The sequence below is a fragment of the Theropithecus gelada genome, chromosome 1, assembly GCF_003255815.1.
Source record: "Theropithecus gelada isolate Dixy chromosome 1, Tgel_1.0, whole genome shotgun sequence".
NCBI lineage: Eukaryota > Metazoa > Chordata > Mammalia > Primates > Cercopithecidae > Theropithecus > Theropithecus gelada.
The window spans coordinates 197,240,571-197,258,591 of NC_037668.1; the positions used below are offsets into that span (position 1 = coordinate 197,240,571).

Sequence of the window (18,021 nt, forward strand, 5' to 3'; positions counted from 1 at the left end):
AGGAGAGTAGCTGGGATTACAGACATGCGCCACCATGCCTGGCTAATTTCTGTGTTTTTAGTAGAGACAGGGTTTCACCATGTTGGCCAGGCTGGTCTCAAACTCTCAACCTCAGGCAATCCACCCGCCTCAGACTCCCAAAGTGCTGGGATTACAGGTGTGAGCCACCACACCTGGCCTCTATTTAGACTTCCTATCACCAGAAAAAAAAGCAGAGAGAAGTAGTTTCTGCCTGCTAGGCAGGAGAGAGGCAGAGTTGACGTCCTTTGTGCTTCCAACTCTAAAGTCACTGCCTAAGGTAAGATTCTGGAGCCAAAGCAAAGCCAGGCCAGCCGAAGGGCTTGGGTGTAATGGTGATACAGCCAACAGTTACAGAGCACTCACTAGGTGCCAGTGGGAATAAGCACTTTACATGAACTAACTCAGTGAGTTCTTCACAACAACTTTATGAGGCTGTGTTGGTGTGTTCAAGGAGAGAAAATTAATTTAAATGGGAGGCTAGGACAAGTATATAAATTAAGTAAAATTTCTAGGGAGAAAAATGCATCAGATGATGCATTCCAAATCCAGGTCTTCACTGAGAACTTCATTATCCACCTCAACACTCCTCGTCCCTTAATGAGATGATTGCACTTTTACATTAACTAAAATGATACGCCTCCTCTAGGGAGGCTGCCTGTGTGATGTAAAATCTTTATGTTGCATTTTCTTTTGTTCTTTCTTCAATAGAAGGATTATTGTCTTATTTTCTACTACTATCAGATTAAACAATTCCCTTTTACGATATATTTTAATGTTTTCAGTTATCTTAATAATATTGGCCAAGTGTAGAAAACAGAAGGATCCTGAGAACACAAATGCCATTTGCAAAGAATCATAAAAGTGAGTATCAGAAATGATGCTAGGGATTCTATAGGGTTATTCTGACAGCCAGCAGTCAGACCTGTTTATATGAGGTATACGGAGACACGGTCTCTGTGTTCTGATCCAGTGCTTCTTCTGAAGTACTAAAGTTCACTTTTTATTTTATTTTAAAGAAAACACAAGAGTGGCACGTGTATAATTGTCATTTTGCATACTAAAGTTAAAACGTACCAAAGGAGTTTAAGACCAGCCTGGGCAACATGGCAAAACCCCATCTCTATAAAAAATACAAAATTTAGCCAGGCATGGTGGTGCACATCTGTAGTTCCAGCTATTGGAGAGGCTGAAGCAGGAGGATCATTTGAGCATGGGAGGTCGAGGCTGCAGTGAGCTATTGTCACACCACTGTACTCCAGCTTGGGTGACAGAGTGAGACTGTGTCTCAAAAAAAAAAAAAAAAAAAAGTACCAAAACTTTTCTCAATAAGACTATATGGTACACATAAAAGTAAGAGAAAAAACATATAATGTATTACTCATGCACTAAACTGCCAGAATAATGATGCAATTGTTCAAGCATGAGAGCATGGCTGGTGTCTTCATGATAAGAAATGTCAGGATGTTTCATAAAGTTCTGACTTATGATTTAAGAAATTACTTAATGCAAGACACTTTCATTTGTTTTATTTTTATTTAAAAAGTTTCTGACTGTGTTGCCCAGATTGCTTTCAAATTCCTGGGCTCAACTCCTCCCTCAGCCTCCTAAAGTGCTGGGACTACAGGTGTAAGCCACAGTGCCTAACTGCAAGATTGTTTTTCTAGTGATAATAGTTATCATGTACAGTCAGGCCTCCGCATTCCCACGGTCTGCATCTGTAGATTCAACCAAATGCAAATTGAAAAATTTGAAAAGAAATAATACAGCAATAAAACATAATACAAATAAAAACAATACAGCATAACTATTTACATAACATTAACATTGTATTAGGTATTATAAATAATCCAGAAATAACTTAAGCATATGGGAGGATGTGCATAGGTTATACGCAAAATATTCTAGTTCATTTTATGTAAGGAACTTCAGCATCCTCAGATTTTGATATTTGCAGGGGCCTGGAACCAATCCTCTGTGGATGCCAAGGGATGGCTGTACTGAGTTTTACTCTGCACCTAGGACTTTGCGTAGGTGAATATTTCACTTAAGTGAAATATAACTTAAGTCTTACTTCACCCACAAGGAGGTTATTATGCCAGTTTTATAGATGAGGAAACTGGAACTTAGAAAGCACACGTTACGTTACATTCACCACTCCTTTTTTTTGTTTTGTTTTTAACTCTGTTTTCCTTTCTTATTAGCTTCTCAAAGGCTAACATGGTTGAGCCACAGTGAAAGGAAAAGTCCTCCTCAATGTTTTCCCAAATCTTAATACCTAATTAGAGATTTATCTGCCCATTTGACAAATGGTTTTTTAGTACCTGCTCTATGCCAGGAACTGTTCTAGGTGGGGATTCAATGACAAAAATTGCAGACCCAGTATCTTCTTGCTCATGAAGCTTACATTCTAACAAAGAAGTCAGGCAACAAAAATGTCAATAAATTTTTGTTGTTTCTTTAATGTATAAGATCATTTGGGGCTGGGTGTGGTGGCTCATGCCAATAATCCCAGCACTTTGAGAGGCCAAGATGGGAGGATCATTTGAGGCCCAGAGTTCGAGACCAGTCCGGTCAATTTAGCAAGATTCCTATCTCTATTTAAAAAAAAAAAAAAAGATCATTTTAAATTGCAAGAGTGCCACAAAGGAACTAAAATGCATTATGTCACAGAAGGAGACTAAAGGATGAGAAGCTACTTTAGCCAGATCTGAACAGGAAGTGACATTTGAGCTAAGACCTAAATAATGAGAAGGAATGACTCATGCAAAATGTTAGAGGAGGTGCACTTAGAGGCAAAAGAAATAGCAAGTACTGTGGCCCTTAGATTTAAATAGCCCCACTCTATTCAGAAACTAAAAGAGAAGACCAAAGTGGCTGAGGCAAAGTGAAGGGAAAATTCCAATTATTAGCCTCACTGCTAATAGGTTAGAGTGCCCTCTTCTTAACTCTCTCAACTATATTATGTGAGGTCTCATAAAGAGCGTAGCATGACTTTTCATTCCAGAATAAGAAAATGTGTAATGGCTTTCCATCTTTCGTGCTATGGTCAGAGCTGTACCTGATATTTCAAAGAAGCCATGATCAATGAAAAGATGGTTAACATCATTAGCCATCAGAGAAATGCAAAACCCAAACTACAGTGAGATGCCACTTCATGGCCACTAGGATGACTGCAATACGAAAGGCAGACAATAAAAAGCATTGGTGAAGATGTAGAGAAATTGGAATCCTCATACGTTGCTGACAGGAATATAAAATGATGCCGCCACTTTGGAAAATAGTCTGGCAGTTCCTCACCTGGCTAAATATACAGTTTCTCAATAATCCAGCAATTCCACTCCTAGGTATATACACAAGAAAAAATGAAAACATCGTTCCACGCAAACATTTGTACACAGAGGTACATAGCAGCATTATGCATAATAGCCAAAATGTACAAAAACCCAAATGTCCATGGAGTGATGAAGGATAAATAAAATGTGTTATATCCATATAATGGAGTATTTGTCAATAAAAAAGATGAAGTGCTGACACATGCTACAACATTGATGAACCTTGACAACATTACACTAAGTAAAAGAAGTTGTTCACAAAGGACCACGTATTGTATGATTCCCAGGATATCAAATGTCCATGATATGAAATAGGTAACTCTATAGAAACAGAAAGTAGATTAGTGACTGCCAGGGGCTGAGGAGGTGATGGCTAAGGGTGCAGCGCTTCCTTTTGAAGTAATAAAAATGTTCTAAAATTAATTGTGGAGATGGATGCACAACTCTGTGAATTACTGAGAACCACTAAACTATATACTTCAAATGGATGAGCTGTATGGCATGTGAATTATATCATCATAAAGTTGTTAATAAAAACAAAGAAGTCGCGGTGTCTTGTCTCTTAGAAGGAGGACATATCTGGGAAATGGTAGAATGATTAATTGCTCTATTTTCTTTAGTATTCCATTTGCCAAGAACTTTATAATTTTTTTGTTTTTATCACTACATAAATAAACTGAGAAAAGACATGTATTTTTAATCCATTCCCTATTTTAATACATTTTTTAATACATTCCCTATTATGGCAATGAGGAATAAATAAAAGTCAGTCAACTTGCCTAAGGTCTTGTAACTGGGACTGGAACTAACCCTGCCTCCAAGCCAATTTCCCCTCCTCCCACCCCACTTTCCCCTCTTTTGTCTCACAATGACAGGGATGCATTATCTAGGGATCCAGTAACTAACTGATCTGTGATTACCACTCATGATCAGGCTTTATTTTCAGGAATGAACTGCACTTCCCATCAAGGTGATTTTTTCCCCATTTTTTTTTCCTAGATGTAACTAACATAGAGAAACCCAGAGTCTGAGGGATAAGAAATATGTAAATCAGTCCCTAAGTAACAGCATAACTTCACTTAATCCACCCTGGAGAGAAAGCCTCCTTGGAGATAAAGAGAGGAAAATGTGGCAGGGTAAATAAGCACTCCTCAAGAAAACGACACCTGAAGAACCACAGGTGGTTGGGCTTTGCCCATAAACTGTTTGGCTTTTATTATGGGACCAGCTTTCCAGTTTTATTTCACTGACAGGGAATCTCCAGAAGCCAGTGCTGCTGGAGCAGGCTATGAGAAGTGAGGTTTGCAGGAAGAAAGGGGGGCAGAGATGAGGCAGATTTTACAGGTGGGGGAACAGCAGAGATGGTTAAAAGCAAATTCAAAAAGTTAAACTTGTAAACACTTTCCTCCATCTCTCCACAAAACTCTACTATTTATCAAATACTCATCAGAACTTTCAGAGGGGTGTGTGTGTGTGTGTGTGTGTGAGAGAGAGAGACAGAGACACACATGGTGCATGGATGCTGACATTTATATGAAGGTGAGCAGGCATAAAAATAGCAACAGGTGTCAATTAAAGATAAATAAACAAAGGGAAAAAAGAACAGCATTAGGGAAGCAAGGTGGCCCGGTTAGCGGCAGATTACATAAATGCATATGATCTTCTTGAGTTGTAATTTTAAAGTTCAGAGAAAAATACTCATGGGCTATAGGGACATGGAAATATATTGGCCTGATGTGCAACCTTACTTTTCTCCTCTCTTGTACTGCCCTTACTGGAGACTATGACCATCAACTCAGTGGCACTGCACCAATACCCCTTAATCACTGAAAATTTAAACTTAGTAATTCCCACTTCTTATTTTATGATAACAAGAAATATAGCATTTTCGCCTTACGTGAAAATGTTACAAGTAAAGAAAACAAAAACAAGAGATTTGATTTTTTTTTTTTTTTTTTTTGAGACACAGTCTCACTCTGTTGCCCAGGCTCGAGTGCAATGGTGTGATCACTGCAACCTTGACTTCCCCAGGGTCGGGTGATCTCCCACCTCAGCCTCCCAAGTAGCTGGGACTACAGGTAGGTGTCACCATGCCCAGCTAATTTTTTGTATGTTTTGGAGAGACAGGGTTTCTTCATGTTGCCCAGGCTGTTCTAAAACTTCTGAGCTCAAGTGATCCACCTACCTGGGCCTCCTGGCTAATTGTTTAAATTTTCTGTAGAGAAGAGGTCTCCCCACATTGCCCAGTCTGGTCTCAAACTCCTGGGCTCAAGCAATCTTCCCACTTCAGCCTCCCAAAGTGCTGGGATTACAGACATGAGCTGCCATGCTAGCAAGCAATTTAATTTATTTACCTCTGAAGTCTGAAATGAATTCTTTCTGCAAACTAAAGTATAAGTTTCCAGCTCAAAGGATGGACATGAAAGGAAATACTGGCTGGATACACTAGAGATGACTCAAATGAGCTCTAAGGAGGTCTTATACTTATTACTGTTATATCTAAAGGACTATTAACTACGAATAACTAAAAGTTTTCCATTTTAAAAAGAGAGGGAGGAAGAAAAGGAGGAAAGGGAAAAGAAGTAGTAGAATGGGGGAGGGGAGAGAGAGAAAGAAAAGGAGGAAGGGAGAGAGAGAAAGGAAGGAAAGTAAGGAAAGAAAGGAGGCCAACATCAGGATCCCAGTTTCTGGAGATAATTCCATGTTTTTCAGGGAAAAGCTTTTCTCTTTACAGCTTCTGATCAATGTCAGAGGCAAGCTTCCTATTTATATATATGAAAGTAGATCTCCACTTGACAATGAGTCTTTTCACTCTTTCATCAGCCCATCTTATGCTATTGCAAGATTTGCTATTTTAATGCAGAACAATGACACCTCAAGTGTACAGGAGTTATCACCCCAAACGATGCTTTTTTAAAAAGTCAAGGTGAAAATGTCAATGAAAAAGGGCCCAGGTCACAATGTGAATGAAAAAGGCTAGGACTGGGTAATCATACCAGGAACATTCTTCTCCAGAGGGAAGGGCCACAAATCTACCTGCACCAGGCGTGGGAGTCGATGTGGAGGGCAAGGATCTGAAGGAGACACAGAGAGTCTATAGATATAGGAGAATGAGTAGAAAGGAGGCATTGAGGAATAAATGATTAGGGAGAAAAGAAAGAAGGAAGAAGGGAGTAAAGAAGATGAAGCAAGAAAGATGTCTATATTCACAAAGGTTAAGTGTGACTAATGGTTTAATCTGAGAAACTAAGAAGTTGGGAGTAATTTCAGACCAAGTTCATTCATTATTAAGTACATCAATTTCTTATGGACTTGTCTTCCCTTCTTTAATCAAAGTATAAAGGGAACTTTCTATCTCCTGGCAAAATCTTGACCCTAAAGGGCTCAGAGAACTTAGGAGAATTTAAGAAAAAGTTTTCATTTACAGGAAGAGGGGGAACACAGCAGGACATCCATAGATAAGAACAACCAAGTTCACCACAATTAGACTTCATTAAACTTCTTCTACAAAGAATATTGTTCATGTAGCTAATATTAAATGACTTTAAAGATGAAGGATTTTGTTTTGCTTTTTAAAGACAGCGTCTCACCATGTTGCCCAGACTGCTCCTAGGCTCAAGGATCCCTTGCCTCAGCCTCCTGCGTAGCTGGGACAACAGGAGCAGACCACCACGCTGGGTTAATGTGAAGTATATTACATTTTAAATATAGTGGAAAATTATATAGGCAATAAAAGGCAAGATAAAATTTTTCTTAAATGGTAAAAGTGCATTCCAATGTAACATATTAAATTGGAATTTATAATGGTTTCAGAAACTTTTATTATTTATTCCTTATTGAAATAGATGAACCATATATTTACTTGGTGATTGTACTTATTTTTACCATAATATATGGCCAATTTGACAGCCAAATCAATAGCATGAGGCTAGGTATTAGTGTAATTAGTATCCAGTAATACAAAGAATAATAAGCAGAATGTTCTACCTATTGTCAGATAAAATAAACTTTTTACAGTTGCATCTTTGCCCATCTTTAAAGGGCAAAAGATTAAATCCAATTAAGAATTTGGGGTAATTCTGTGAAATTAAAAATATGTTTTAAGTTTTCTTCTATGAAAGAAGCTAAAAATAATGTGTAAATACAGGTCAAGAGAAGGAACAACTATAATTACAATAACAAATATTAAAAGCAATAAATTTATATGAAATAAGTATGGAACCCATTTTGAGAAAGAAAATATAAAAATCAAGCAAGGTTGATATTCCTGCTACCGGTATAATCGCAATTTCTTGAAATGTCCTAATTCAGGTATGGCTTTCATTTTAGAACACATTTTAATGCCATGTAACAGTTCCTGAGTTCACAACTCTCCAAGATTGACAAGAAATAGTTCATTTTCTATACTGTGCTTCATTAAAATACAGAAAACCAAGATATCAGGAATGGAAGCATTTTGCACAAGGACAAAAGCCTGACAGAAAGAAGTTCAGATGGCCTCGTCTCTTCTTTATTATCAGAATTCTTTCGAGGGTGTCATAATTAGAGTTCAGCCAAAACTAAGCCTACTGAAAATGCCTTTCAGCATTTTGTACTTTTGTGACCATGTGTATGAAAATATATGTGAACATCAGCTGAATGTTGGAGCTAGTTTGGCCAAGCTGCGAGCAGTGAGATTTTGTTTCAAAATATTTGCATCTCCTCTACGAAGTGAAATCTTCTAATATTACCTTGACAGCCCCTTAGCAGACTAGGTTTAATAGAATCTGAGAAATGCCAGCAGAGATCAGTTTCAGTTAATCCCTCAATTTGTTGCACTTAGAGGAAAGAAGGCATCTTCGCTTCTCTAAAGCAGTATAATATGTTTTCATTCACTATTACTGCAACAGCTTTCACATCATCACAAACACACACAATCTCAAATGAACACTCACCACAAACACACACGGGGAAGCAGGTGAAGTGATAGGCAATAGTTTACATTTGCCCGTTTGCTTCCACTCTTCAGCTAGTCAAACATTTCTGGCAAGTTTGCTGTACTTAGGAGGCGATCATCCAGCCTCCAAACAAAGTTGTCTTTCCCCTTATCTGGACGGAGTTGGGGCTCAGGTCTGTGATAGGGTTTGCAGCTAGTCACAAATTAATATTATTTTCTGACATCTGAGTCCATTTTCCCATCCCAGTGGAGCATGCCCCCCACTTTATGGTAATTCCCCAGAATTTCTCCATTTAAAATGCACATAAGACAGGTGGCTTCATCCTCTGATGATCTCAGAGAAATTAATTAAGTTGGCTGGAGGAAAGCCACTGGAGACAGTCGTTCCTGTAAGCATGTTTAATCAGATCCCGCCGCCTCTGAGTGAAGAGCGGCAACCTCTTCAATATTCAAGGGGTCTCATCTCTCCTGCCAAGCCCTGCCAGCCCACGCAGGGCAGCAGATAAACTCACCTGCCATTCTTGGTCACAATCATCTCATTAGTGACTTCCTTGAATCTCTGCCAGAGAGGTGCATCCTCCAGGATGATCTGAAGTTGCTTCTCCGTAGGGTCGCCTTTTTCCCTCCCTGCCTGAAGCTCGCTCTCCACCACATTGAGCAGATGAGAAACAGTGCCATCGCTGGGCTTCCGAGTGCCCAGCTCACTCATGGCCATAGGCACTTCTCGAACTTTGCCGAGAGCCGTTACCTACCTTGCCTGCTTCTAGCTTCTTCCTTCCCTCACTTGCCTGCTTTTCAAACCCACTTGAACAGGGCTTGGAGGAGTGCAGAGAAGACACCCTGGCTCTTGCCTAAGCTCCTAGGATGGCACCCCTTAAAAGTCTCCACATTATACCACCAACCTGTTAAGCTTTAGTTGGGGAGCGGGGTGGAGGGAGGGGAGAGGTAGGGAAGAAAAAGCCCTCTCTTAATTACTCATTGGATCAGGTGGGAGAGAGCCTGGCTTTCCCATTGGCTGCCGTGCACAGAGTAGACATTTAAGAAGAGTACTCCATCCAAATTATCAGGCTTTTATCTTGTTGTACCTGAAGAGGTCTAATCGGTGTATTGAGGACCATTTTCCCATTAATTAAAATTATTCCAGGCCCAGACTGCACTGTCAGGCAAATCATGTTTGTGCATAAATCATGACATGTGGCACCTATAAAGAAAAGGGTCCTGGGGAGAATCGACAAACTTGATGCCAACCCAGGCTATAAGCTACTCTCCAGCATCTTAGATGAAAGCTCTGGAGAGAAGCATATATGGAAGGTCCAAGGCACTGTGCCAAGAAACATGACTACTGCACCAGAGAATAAAGGAAGACACTCTGTGTGGCACTGCTCAAGGGTCAGGGCTGGGGAGAAAAGAAAAGAGCTCAGGACCTCTTTCTCCCAGGGTGTCCCCTACTCATCATCTCTCTCCTGAATGTCCCAGACTTGCTCACACCCCACTCATCTCAAGGGCCCTGCTCACCTCCTACAAATGGAGCTTTGAATGCTGTCCCTCCTCCCTAGAGTCTAGAACCCCAGTTTTTCGTTTCTCTCTAGCCTTTGCCAGAGGGAGAGAAAAAAAAGCAGCTAGTATCATATTAATCTCTCTAAGGAACACTCTGCCCCCAGTCAGTGAAAATAAGCTTTTTACATTATTATGCAGAACAATTTCTATCTTTGGTCCAAAAAGGCATTATTGTTTTCTCTTTTGACAATTCATCCTTATTTTGGCATTCCAGGATGAATCCCATATTCCCTGGGAAGAAACAGTAGTAGAAAGCTTTTCTTTTGCCCTCAACACACAGTGCTAATGGCGAGTGAGTGGGCAGTGGGTGGAAGGGACAAGAGCAGAGGAAGCTCTACCTCCTCTAGTCCCCAGCCTTGAGTAGAGCGAGTTTTTCTCATTTCAATACAAAGTAAGAAAACAAGAACAAAAGGAAAACGAACCCAAAAAGGTAACATAAAGTCAGGGTAAGGATGACAGAAAATGTATTCAGGGCCTGCTAGTGCTACATACCTATGAAGCATCACATACAGCAAGGAACAAACAGAAACAGCCTGTGCCTTTACAGAATTAACCATCTGATGGAGAAAACAAATGATATAAAGTAAACAACAACTAAGTAATTATCAGTAGTGACAAGTCTATGAAGACTACATAAAAGGGTGACGTGGTCGAGAAAAATTTGTGCCCAGCAGGGTAGGGAACTCCAGTTAGGTGGAGTTGTGTAGAACAGCTTCTCTGAGGAGGAGACATTTCAGATGAGACCAAAAGCTCAGCAAGGATGTAGTTGGGGAAGAGTTGGCAGAGTGCCAAGCTGAAGAATTGCATGTGAGAAGCATGGCTTGAGCCAGGTAGAAGTCTCCAGGGAGGCCAGTGTGACCAGAATGTGGTGGTAAAGAGAGTAGAATGAGATGTTCTTTTAGAGAGGGCCAGGTCAGATCACGGGGCCTTAGAAGTCATGATGAAGATTTTGGATTCTCTTCAACATGAGATAGGAAACAATTGGAGAGTATTAAAGTAGGAAAACAGCATGATTTGCTTTGTGTTTGCAAAAAATCTAATTGATTCATGGAGAATAGACTAGGAAAGGGCAAGAGCTGAAGTAAAGGAAAAATTAGAGGCTATGATAGCAGTTCAGGCAAGAGCTGGTGGTGGCTTAGCCTAGGGTAGTGGCAGTAGCCAAAAAATGAAGTGTATAGGTTCTAGATACACCTTAGAAGTCGATATGACAGAACAACATGAGGGACTGGATGTGGGGGTGAGGGAGAGCAGAGAACCGAATGTCTGATGGGAATAATTATTAGGTGGCAGGGCCATTTACTGAGATATGGAAGGTGAGGGAGGTGGAAGGGTAGGCAGAGGTACAATTTGGTTAGGAGACTAAAAAATTTCCATTTCATACAGTTAACATTGAAAATAATGTGGTAGGCTGAATAAGGACCCCCAGTAAAAGAGGCCCATTTCCGAATCCCCAGAACCTGTGAGTGTATTACCTCACATAGGAAAAATAGGCTTTTCAGATGTGATTCAGTTAAGGATCTTGAGATGGGGAGATTATCCTGGGTTATCTGGTGAGCCCAGTGCAATCACAAAAATAAGAGGGAGGCAGGAGGATCAAAGTCAGAGCAAGAAGATGTAAGGACAGATGCAGAAGTCAGAGGGGAGAGAAGATGCTACACTCCTGGCTTTGAAGATGGAAGAAGGGGCCAGAAGACATGGAATGTAAGAAGTCTCTAGAAGCTGGAAAAGATAAGGAAATAGATTATCCTCTAGAGCCTCCAGAAGGAACATAGTCCTGCCAACACCTTGGTTTTAGCCCAGTGAAACTAACTTTGGGTTTCTGATTCCCCAAACTGTAAGATAATAGGTTTACATTGTTTTAAGCCACTAAGTTTGTGGTAATTTGGTACAGCAGCAATAGGAAACTAATGCAAAGACTATTAGGTATATAAGTGGAGATTTTGAGAAGGCACTGCTTAGAACTGTGATACAATTGTGGCTCTGAGCTTCCAAGCAGCCAATGCAAAGGGGGGGAATATAATCTGGCATACATTAAACTGTGTCCCTAAAATAAAAGCAAGCCTTGACCTGTGAGAAATTTCCCCCATAGGTCTTTATAAGGAAAACACTGTGAGATACAGTGAACAATGTCTCCCCAGTCTACCAGTAAGATAAAAATCCTTCCTTCAAATAGTTTTACAATCTAGAAGGGACAGAAAGACATGCTTGAGGAATTCCAATACAGAAATGTGAAGTGTTCTGAAGCACCAGTAGGGGAGAAATGAAGAAAAAACAGAACTAAGACTGGAATATGACAAGGATGACCACTTACACTACTGTTATTCAATATAATACTAGAAGTTCTAGCTGCAGCAATCAGACAAGAGAAAGAAGTAAAAGACATCCAAATTGGAAAGGAGGAGGTCAAATTATCCTTGTTTGCAGATGATCTGATCTTACATTTGGAAAAAACTAAAGACTCTACCAAAAAACTATTAGAATTTGTAAACAAATTCAATAAGGTTGCAGGATACAAAATCAACATACAAAAATCAATATAGCACTTCTATAGGCCAACAGTGAACAATCTGAAAAAGATATCAAAAAAGTAATCCCATTGACAATAGCTGCAAATAAAATAAAATATCTAGGAATAAACTTAACCAAAGAGGTGAAAGATCCTGAAAACTATAAAACATTGATGTAAGATATAGAAAAGTACATTAAAAAGTGGGAAGAGAGTCCATGTTCATGGATTGGAAGAATCAATATTGTTAAAATGTCCATACCGCCCAAAGCAATCTACAGATTCAATGTAAGCCCAATCAAAATATCAATGACATTCTTCACAGAAATAGAAAAAAATCCTAAAAATTTATATGGAACCACGAAAGATGCAGAATAGCCAACGCCATCCTGAGCAGAAAGAAAAAAACTGAAGGAATCATATTACCAGACTTCAAATTATACTAAAGTGATATAGTAACCAAAACAGCATGGCACTGGCATAAAAACAGACACATAGACCAATGGAACAGAATAGAGAACCCAGAAATAAATCCTACAGTTAATTCATTTTCAACAGAGATGCCAAGAACGTACATTGGAGAAAGGACAGTCTCTTCAATAGATGGTGCTGACACAAACTAGAAAACCTAAAAGAAATGAATGAATTCCTGAAAACATACAACCTCCCAAGATTGAACCAGGAAGAAATTGAAAGCCTGAATAGATCAATAACAGGTTTCAAAGTTGAATTAATAAAAAAATTTGTCAACCAGGAAAAGCCCTGGGCCACATGGATTTACAGCTGATTTCTACCAGACATATAAAGAGCTGGTACCAATCCTACTGAAACTATTTCAAAAAATAGAGGAGGAGGAACTCCTCCCTAACTCATTCTATGAGGCCAGCATCATTCTGATACCAAAACTCGGCAGAAAAAAGAATCTTCAGGCCAATATCCCTGATAAACATACATGCAAAAATCCTTAACAAAATACTAGCAAACCAAATCCAATTCACCACAATCAAGAAAGCTTTATTCCTGGGATGCAAGGTTGGTTCAACATACATAAATCAATAAATGTGATTCATCAAATAAACAGAACTAAAAACAAAAACCGCATGATCATCTCAATAGATGCAGAAAAGCCTCTTGATTAAATTCGACCTCCCTTCATGTTAAAAATCCTCAACAAACTAGGCATCAAAAAGGAACACATCTCAAAATAATAGCCATCTATGACAAACCCACAGCCAACATCATACTGTTGGGCAAAAGCTGAAATCATTTCCCTTGAGAACCAGAACAAGACAAGGATGCCCACTCTTACCACTCCTATTCAACACAGTACTGGAAGTTCTAGCTGGGGTAATCAGGTGAAAGAAAAATAAAAGGTATCCAAATAGGAAGAGAGGAAGTCAAACGATCCTTCTTTGCAGACGATATGATTCTATACCTACAAAACCCCACAGTCTCTGCCCAAAGGCTCCTAGATACGATAAACAAATTCAGCAAAGTTTCAGGACACAAAATCAATGTACAAAAGTCATTAGCATTTCTATACACCAACAACATCCATGTTGACAGCCAAATTATGAATACCATTCACGATAGCCACAAAAAAAAAAAAAGACTAAAACACCTAGGAATATGGCTAACCAGGGATGTGAATAATCACAACAAGAATTACAAAACACTGCTAAAAAAAAAAAAAAAAAAAAATGATCCAAGCAAATGGAAAAACAGTATATGCTCACGAATAAGAATCAATATTGTTAAAATGGCCATACTGCCCAAAGCAATTTACAGATTCAATGCTATTCCTATAAAACTACCCTCATTTTTCACAGATTTTGAAAATATCATTTTAAAATTCATCTGGGACCAAAAAGGAGCCCAAATAGCCAAAGCAATCCTAAGCAAAAAGAACTAAGCTTTAGGCATCACACCACTTAACTTCAAACTATACTACAAGACTACAACAGTAACTACAACAGCATGGTATTGGTACAAAAGTCAACACAGAGATCACTGGTACAGGTTAGAGAACCCAAAAAAAGAAACCATATGCCTACAACTATCTGATCTTCAACATAGCTGACAATAGCAAGCAATGAAGAAAGGACTCCCTCTTCAATAAATGGTACTGAGATAACTGGCTAGTTATCTCAATCTTCTCAATATGCAGAAGATTGAAACCGGACCACTATTTATCACCAAATATAAAATTCAACTCAAGTTGGATTAAAGACTTAAAAGTAAAACCTAAAACTGTAAAAACCCTAGAAGAAAACCTAGGAAATATCATTCTGGACATTGGCCCTGTCAAAGACTTCATGATGAAGATTTCAAAAGCAATTGCAACAAAAACAAAACTTGGCCAGGTGCAGTGGCTCACACCTGTAATCCCACAACTTTAAGAGGCCAAGGCAGGTGGATCATTTGAGCCCAGGAATTCGAGACCAGCCTGGCCAACATGGTAAAACCCTATCTCTACAAAGAATACAAAAATCAGCTGGGCATGGTGGTACATGTCTGTAGTCCCAGCTGCTCAGGAGGCTCAGGTGAGAGGACTGCTTGAGCCTGGGAGGTGGAGGTTGTAGTGAGTCAAGGTCATGACACTGCACTCCAGCGTGGGTGACATAGCATGACCCTGTCTCAAAAAAAGAGCAACAACAACAACAACAAAAAAAAAGATTAAAAGTGGGACCTAATTAAACTTAAGAGCTTCTACACAGCAAAGAAACTATCAATAGAGTAAACAGGCAACCTACAGAATGGGAAAAAATAATTTGCAAACTATGCTTCTGACAAAGGTCTAATATCCAGCATCTATAAAGAACTTAAATAAATCAACAAGCAAAAAGAAAACTTTATTAAAAAATGGGCAAAGGATATGAACAGACACTTCTCAAAAGAAGACATACAAGCAGCCAACAAGCATATGAAAAAATGCTCAATATCACTAATCATTAGAGAAATGCAAATCAAAACCACAATTAGATACAATCTCACACCAGTCTGAATGGCTATGACTAAAAAGTCAAAAAGTAACAGATGCTAGTGAGTTTGTAGACCAAAGAGAATGCTTATACACTGCTGGTGGGAATTTTGTAAATTAGTGTAGCCACTGTGGAAAGCAGTCTAGAGATTTCTCAAAGAACTTAAAATAGAACTACCATTAGACCCAGCAATTTCATTACTGTGTGTATACCAAAAGAAATATAAACCATTCTCCATAAAGACACATGCGCACGAATGTTCATCACAGCACTATTCACAATAGCAAAGACATGGAATCAACCCGGGTTCCCACCAGTGGTGGACTGGATAAAGAAAATGTGGTACATAGACACCTTGGAATACTATACAGCCATAAGAAACAATGAGATCATGTCTTTTGCAGCAACACTAGATGGTCATTATCCTAAGTCAATTAATACAGAACAGAAAATCAGATTCTGCATGTTCTCACTTACAAGAGGGAGCTAAACACTGAGTACAAACAGATGCAAAGAAGAGATCAATATACACTGGGGCCTACTTGAGGCTGGAGGGTGGGAAGAGGGTGGGGCTGACAAACTACTATCAAGTATTATGCTAATTATCTAGGTGACAAAATTAGCTGTACACCAACCCCTGAAACATGCAATTTACCCACATAACAAACCTGCACATGTACCCCTTGAGCCTAAAAGTTGGAAGGAAAAAAAAATAAAAAATAAAATAAAAATTTGGGATCAACAGAAAAGAACGTTATGATAAATAACTAAATAATGCTAAGAAAACTGAATATCCTTATGCAGAAGAATGAAACTAAATCCCTCTCTCTCACCATATACAAAAATCAAATCAAAAGGGATTAAAGACTTAAATCTAAGACCTCAAACTATGAAACTATTAATACTAACAGAAAACATGGGGGAAACTCTCCAGGACATTGAGTTAGAAAAGGAAGGACTCAGCCATACGTGGTGGCTCACGCCTATAATCCTAGCACTTTGGGAGACCAAGGTGGGTGGATCACTTGAGGTCAGGAGTTCAAAACCAGCCTGGCCAACATGTTAAAACCCCATCTCTACTAAAAATACAAAAGAAAATTAACCTGGCATCATGGCAGGCACCTGTAATCCCAGCTACTTGGGAGGTTGAGGGAGGAGAATAGCTTGAACCCAGAAGTCAGAGGCTGCAGTGAGTCGAGATCATGCCACTGCAACTCCATTCTGGGTGGCAGAGCGAGACTCCATCTCAAAAAAAAAAAGGAAAGCAAAGATTTCTTGATTTCTTAAGTAATACCACAAAACCACAGACAACCAAAGCAAAAATAGACAAATGAGATCACATCAAGTTATTAAATAAAAACCTTCTGCAGAGCAAAGGAAATAATCCACAAAGTGAAGTGACAACCCACAGAATAGGAGAAAATATCTGCAAACCAGAATTATTAAGGGATGAATAGCCAGAATATATCAGGAGCTCAAAAAACTCAATTGGAAAAAAAAACTAATTATCTGATTTTAAAATAGGCAAAAGATCTGAATAGACATTTCTCAAAAGAAGACATATAAATGGCAAATGAAAAGTGTTAAGCACACCACTGATGATCAGAGAAATGAAAATGAAAACTACATGAGATATCATCTCATCGCAGTTAAAATGGCTTTTATCCAAAATACAGGCAATAGCAAATGCTGGCGAGGATGTGGAAAAAAGGGAACCCGTACACGCTGTTGGTGTGACTATAAATTAGTGCAACCACTGTGGAGAACAGTATGGAGGTTCCTCAAAAAACTAAAAATAGAATTACCATATGATCCAGCAACCTCACTTCTAGGTATGTACCCCCAAAGAAAAGAAATCAGTTTTTTTAAGACATAGCTGCACTCCCATGTTTACTGCAGCACTCTTCACAATAGCCAAGATTTGGAAGCAACCTAAGTGTCCATTAACAGACAAATGGATAAAGAAAATCTGGTACATACACACAATGGAGTACTATTCAGCCACAAAAAAAAATAATAATAATAAAACCCTGTCATCTGCAACAACATGAATGGAACTGGAGGTCATTATGTTAAGTGAACTAAGCCAGGCACAGAAAGAGAAATTTTGCATGTTCTTACTAATGTATGAGAGCTAAAAATTAAAACAATTGAACTTAGAGAGTAGAATGCTGGTTACCAAAGGCTGGGAAGCGTAGTGGGAGAGTAGTAGGAAGTAGAGATGGTTAACGGTTACAAAAATATAATTAGACAGAATGAATAAAATCTAGTTGTATTGTTGACTACAGTCAATAATAATTTATTGTAGATTTTTAAATAACTAAAGGAGTATAATTGAAATGTTTATAACCACAGAGAAATGACAAATGCTTGATTGAGGTGATGGATATCCCATTTATCCTGCTGGATCACTTGAGGTCAGGAGTTCAAAATCAGCCTGGCCAACATGGTAAAACCCCGTCTCTACTAAAAATACAAAAAAAAAAAAAATTAGCCTGGTGTCGTGGCAGGCACCTGTAATCCCAGCTGCTCGGGAGGTTGAGGGAGGAGAATAGCTTTAACCCAGGAAGCAGAGGTTGCAGTGAGCCAAGATCATGCCACTGCACTCCATTCTGAGTGGCAGAGCAAGACTCCATCTCAAAAAAAACAAAAAAGGAATGACTCCCATCCCCAATTAATCTCCATCTG

General features: G+C 39.1%; 1 protein-coding gene across 1 annotated transcript in view; it reads right to left on the reverse strand.

Moving 5' to 3' along the window:
• Positions 1-9,032, reverse strand: part of TBX19 (T-box 19) — a 32,240-nt gene extending 23,208 nt beyond the window's left edge. The window contains exon 1 of the mRNA XM_025403566.1: positions 8,802-9,032. Within this exon, the coding sequence (XP_025259351.1) occupies positions 8,802-9,004 (203 nt within the window). The 5' untranslated portion in view covers positions 9,005-9,032. The remainder of the gene's footprint in view (positions 1-8,801) is intronic.
• Between the last annotated feature and the right edge of the window lie 8,989 nt (positions 9,033-18,021).